General features: G+C 35.6%; 1 protein-coding gene across 1 annotated transcript; it reads right to left on the reverse strand.

Annotated features, from left to right (window-relative positions):
- Positions 1-1,470: 1,470 nt before the first annotated feature.
- On the reverse strand, positions 1,471-2,907 carry LOC133289124 (zinc finger BED domain-containing protein RICESLEEPER 2-like). The gene has a single exon (XM_061486994.1). It carries the CDS (start codon positions 2,905-2,907, stop codon positions 1,471-1,473), a length of 1,437 nt encoding a protein of 478 aa, XP_061342978.1.
- Positions 2,908-5,049: the final 2,142 nt, after the last annotated feature.

Consider the following 5,049-nt stretch of genomic DNA (forward strand, 5'->3'; position numbering starts at 1 on the left):
CTGGACATAGATTGTAAAGTAATAATTGAGAATCGTAAACCATAAATATATCAAATTTTGTGGACCACCAAGCTCATAAAATAAATATACATAAATCTTGAATCCATCAACAAAAATAGATATATTTTACAACACATATCCAGTGGATCACTTACAAATACAAATTAAATATTAAACAACTCCTGAAATATTGTCATTGCATACCCAAGTTTAAATGTAAAAAGGTTAAGAGATACCGATCATATTCTCAAAGTGAAATTGTTCAGCAAGATTAAGAATTTAAGAACTTCAAGGTTCAATTCGGCTAAATCTTGGATTCCTCCAAGAAACACGTCTGTGCATGTGCCTTCTAAAAACTTGGAAAATCTAAAAACTGAAAAACTAAAAGTTCAAAAGCTTGCTTGCTGTCCATCAGATTCATGCTTCATCCAACGATCTACAATTTGTCACATCAGCCATTTCTCACTATTGTGCTTCCCTGTTATCACATACATGACAAAGGAAAATATAAGGGAAATTACAATTCTACCATTAATAACTCAATCAAGACAAGGGAAAAGAAAGTATTATTGAAAGATGCTTCATCAATAACTTCATAAACCAGCAACAACAAGGTACCCATTACTGCACAATATTAAGCTGCATCAGCAATCAGCATGTAACATTACATGACAAAAATTACATGAAAAAAAGTGTAGAAATTTACATCTACCTGTAAACCCTTTAAAGCAATGAAACAGAGGCAACACAGGTCCATCAACCTAGCCATACAAAAATAAGAAGGGAACCAACTATAAATTCAAACAAGCCCAAGCAATATATGAGAAAAAATAATAATTAAGTACTTAATAACAAGAATTCTATTTATACCTTTTATTTTTTTCTTCAAATCATACTTGTTTCGTAGCCAATCTCCGCCACAAACTAATGCTTGAATAGTCTCTTCGCCTAAACTAGCACGATAGGCATCAATTACTCTTCCACCAGCACTAAATGTGGACTCAGATGCTACTGTAGAAATTGGAACAGCTAATATATCTCTTGCCATCTTTGATAAAATTCTGTATTTCAAGCTGTTGGTCTTCCACCATTCCAAGGCATTAAAGGAAATGTGAAATTTTTCATCACAAATATAAACCCCTTCTTCAAGATAACTTTTTAACTCTGATTTTACTGGGGGAACAATTTCCTTTTCACGCACAATGCTCATGATTTTAGAAAATCCAGATTTAGGACCTTGAGGTGGGAGAGTGGAAGACAAGGATGATTGGTTCACACTAGTTTCTAGCTCACTGTTAGAGACTGGCTCTTGCAAACCTAAAGCACAATACTCATTATACAAATCTTCTAAAGCTTGCTTCACTTTTTCAACATTTTCTTTTGCCTCAACTTCTGATTTGTATATAATTGGGAAGCAAATATTTACCACATGCAGTTTGCACCTTGGGTCAAGAAGACTAGCAATCGCCATCAGCAGGTTGCACTCCCCCTATACTTGTCAAATTTTACTTTCATTGGCCCTGCCATTGATCTCATAAAATCATCATTATCTTCAATTGCAGCATCAATTACTTCTTTAACCCTATAAACTTCAGGGAGATATAAATTGGCTGTGGGATAGTCACTACCTGATATGACATTAGTAACATGACTACAAACCTCCAAAAGATTACAGACCTTATCAACTTTGCTCCATTCCTCTGCTGATGGCAAGTAATTATAATATGGTTCCCTTTCCTTGTATTCCAAAAATACATCTTTGAATATTAAAGAAGTAGATAGCATTTCACAAGTTGAGTTCCATCTAGTAGGACAATCAATAACTAACTTTCTTTCTTTTACCCCCATCTGCTTAACAATATCACAAAAAGTCTTCAACCTCAAGTCAGATTGATTGACAAATTTAACACTTTCACGAACATTCTCGATTATATCTTTGATATTACTAAGGCCATGTTGCACTAATAAATTCAGAATATGAGCGCAACATCTAACATGAAATATGTTTCCATTAAGGACTAAATTGTTGCTTCTTGACAATGTGCTCTTGATATTTCTTATGCAAACATCATTATACGCAGCATTATCAACAGACACGGAAAACACCTTATTTTCAATCCCCCATGATTCCAGACATTTGAATATTGCATCAGCAACATGAACCCCACGTCTTGGAGGTGTCACTTTGACAAAACTCAGCACTCTTTTTTGTAATTTCCATTCTGAATCAATATAATGGCCAGTGATGACCATATACTCAGCAACTTGGTGATTAGATCTCCACATATCAGTGGTTATACTAATCTTATTCACATTCATTAATTCAGCCTTAAGACACTTCTTTTCTGCCTGATATATTGCCATGCAATCACTTTTTATTGTTTGACGTGAAACTTTCTCAAAATCAAAATTTGCAAACTTAAAAGCCCACATCCAAACAGTGTCCTCTACAATGCTAAAAGGATACTCATGTACCATGATAGCAGTAGCAATAATTTCTCTCATCTTTAGATTAGAATACTTACCTCCTGGCGTAAGGAAAGGGTTCAAGGCAGAACTTGTAGGTTGAAATGATATTGTTGACTGCTTTAGTCGTGATTGGTCTATTTTCCTTCTCAAGCAACTTTCTGAATGCCTCCTCAAGTGGCTAGTGCTAGCTCCACACCCACCCGTAGCAAATTTAGCTTTGCAATAATTGCAAACTGCTTTTCGTTGACCATTGGGGAGAGTAACTTCATGAAACTCATTTCGTTGACCAACTGCAGAATCTGCTGCAACTGCAAAATCAGTAGCAGCTATAGCACTATCGGTTACTTCTTCTCGTTGTTCATTCCTTACTTGAGGTTGATTGGGGTCACTTGGTACGCTAACAATAGCATTACCACTTGCACTTGGAGTAGAGTCCATTTTCTATGCCTATAAAAAAAGGTACAAAAAACAGAGCAATCACAAACCTAGTGAGAGATGAGACATATATAATGAGACAGATATAATTTATTGGCAGCACCAAATAGAAACCCAAATTACAGTTATCCAAAAAGAAAAAACCCAAATTATAAAACTATATATATAGCCAGGAAAACCTTTAGATGTGAAGGTTTAACTAAACAAATTTCAGTGAACAAAAACAAGATCTGCTAAAAAAAATCCTGAAGCAAATCTGGGGCCTCTTCTAACCAATCTAGAGGAGATTAGACTATGTAAACATTAATGATTCAGTGAAGGTTGCAGACTTGCATTGAATCAGTGATCATTTAGTTGTAAAAAAAACGACAATAAAAATATGACATCAACTATGTACAAAACAGATAAACAACAATTGAATGGTCAACCAAGCTTGCGGTTACTCTCTAGTCAGTGCCTTCCACATGCAGCAAAAATAGCCATAATGAAAATTGAATTAAGATAGGAACATAAAGGCGAGAAAACTTTAGATGAGTTACGCCAAAAAAATGGAGATGCCATATTTAAATATTTGTTAACTTGGATTTGTAACATACAGACCAAGTTAAAATCTTAAATCCTAATATCAACGTACTCTAAATTAATTTGTCTATAAAGTAAGTAAATAAGAGTATTTCTACTCTTAAGTTTTAGTTAGTAAAAATCACAATACATTTTCAATTTAATTTTAAAAAATGGATATATGCTGGTTTTTGATTCCTGATTACTGCATTTTCATGCTCTATGATGAATGTCAGAGTACAGAGTGTAGAGAGTCACAGAGCAAATTGCAGAAACTCATTCCAAACAGCTGATGTTTCTTCACACACCAAACAATTTTGAAATTGATTTTAGTAAAGTACACCAAACAATAACCGATGACAGACACCACTCTCTATCTCTCCCCTACATGCAGCACTCCCCATTTAATTTTTATCTTTATACCATAAAATCCAAAAAAATAGAAGAGGGAAGAAAAGTTCTTACCCACAATCTGTAAAATCCGTTGAAGAAAATAGAGAGAAGGAGTACACTCAACCTTGTTGCTCCTTCGATTTCGCACGCACACAGAAAAAGGATGGTTCTTCAAGTTCTGTGTACCATAAAGAAGATAACGAAAGTGGGCTTTTGGGAGAGAAAGAAAAAGATTAGGAGAAAGAGAGGGGAGAGAGAGAGCGTACCTAGCCAGATTTTGTTGGAAATGGCCGGCGACAACTTACAAGCACGTCGAAGAGAAGGAGGAAACTGAGAAACGAGCGTCAGAACTGAGAACGAGAAGAAGACACTGAAGACGTGAGAAGAAGATGAGAAGCGGCGCTGCACGAAATGAAATTAGGGTTGGACTTGAAAGTGCTTAGCCAGTTAGCCACCTAGAATAAAAAAATTATTTTATTTTAATAAATTAAGTAGGCCAGCCTACAAGGCTTTAGGCCAGGCTTGACTTAATTGGCCTATGGCCTATTTAATAAAAAGGCTCTCTTAATAGCCTAAGCCTACTCTATTATGTATAAAGGCCAAGCCATGTCCAGGCTCATCGTAGGCCGGGCCAGGCCAGCCTGGCCCATTTACACCCCTAACTGTAGTCCACAAAGAAAAAAATGAACTAATTCTGACCAGAATTATAACTGGTTGGAGGATGTGTGTGGATTACCGGAGTTTGAATGCCGCCAAAAGGAGGACCTATGAGAGACACACGGAGACTCTCTCTCTCAAAGAAAACAATACTTGAAAGAGGTAACCGTCAGGCTCGTGACGTTAAACAAGCGCTCATTGGGAGGCAACCCAATGTAGAGTTTATTTTTTATTATTATTTTATTTTCTAGTTAGTTATTTGTTTCCTTTGAACCTCTTCCTATGTTGACTATCTGGATTAAAATGCTGAGTTGTATGCTAAGATGCATTGACATATTATTTTTTGAATTTGATTCCAACTGTTGCTTTGTTCTATTTTATTTTTGAGATAAAGTTGGAATCAAATCTGGGAATGGTAGTTTGCTATATACTTCCGGCTTGATTTCTTGTGATCTAATTGCCCTATTGTCATATTCTGTGCATTGGGAAATTTTTTCTGGTTTTTAGGGTTCATAAGCTAGAAAGTCTAAGAAA

The sequence above is a fragment of the Gastrolobium bilobum genome, unplaced genomic scaffold (genome assembly GCF_033153095.1).
Source record: "Gastrolobium bilobum isolate Gb01-03AN ecotype WA unplaced genomic scaffold, APGP_CSIRO_Gbil_v1 utg4504, whole genome shotgun sequence".
Lineage (NCBI taxonomy): Eukaryota > Viridiplantae > Streptophyta > Magnoliopsida > Fabales > Fabaceae > Gastrolobium > Gastrolobium bilobum.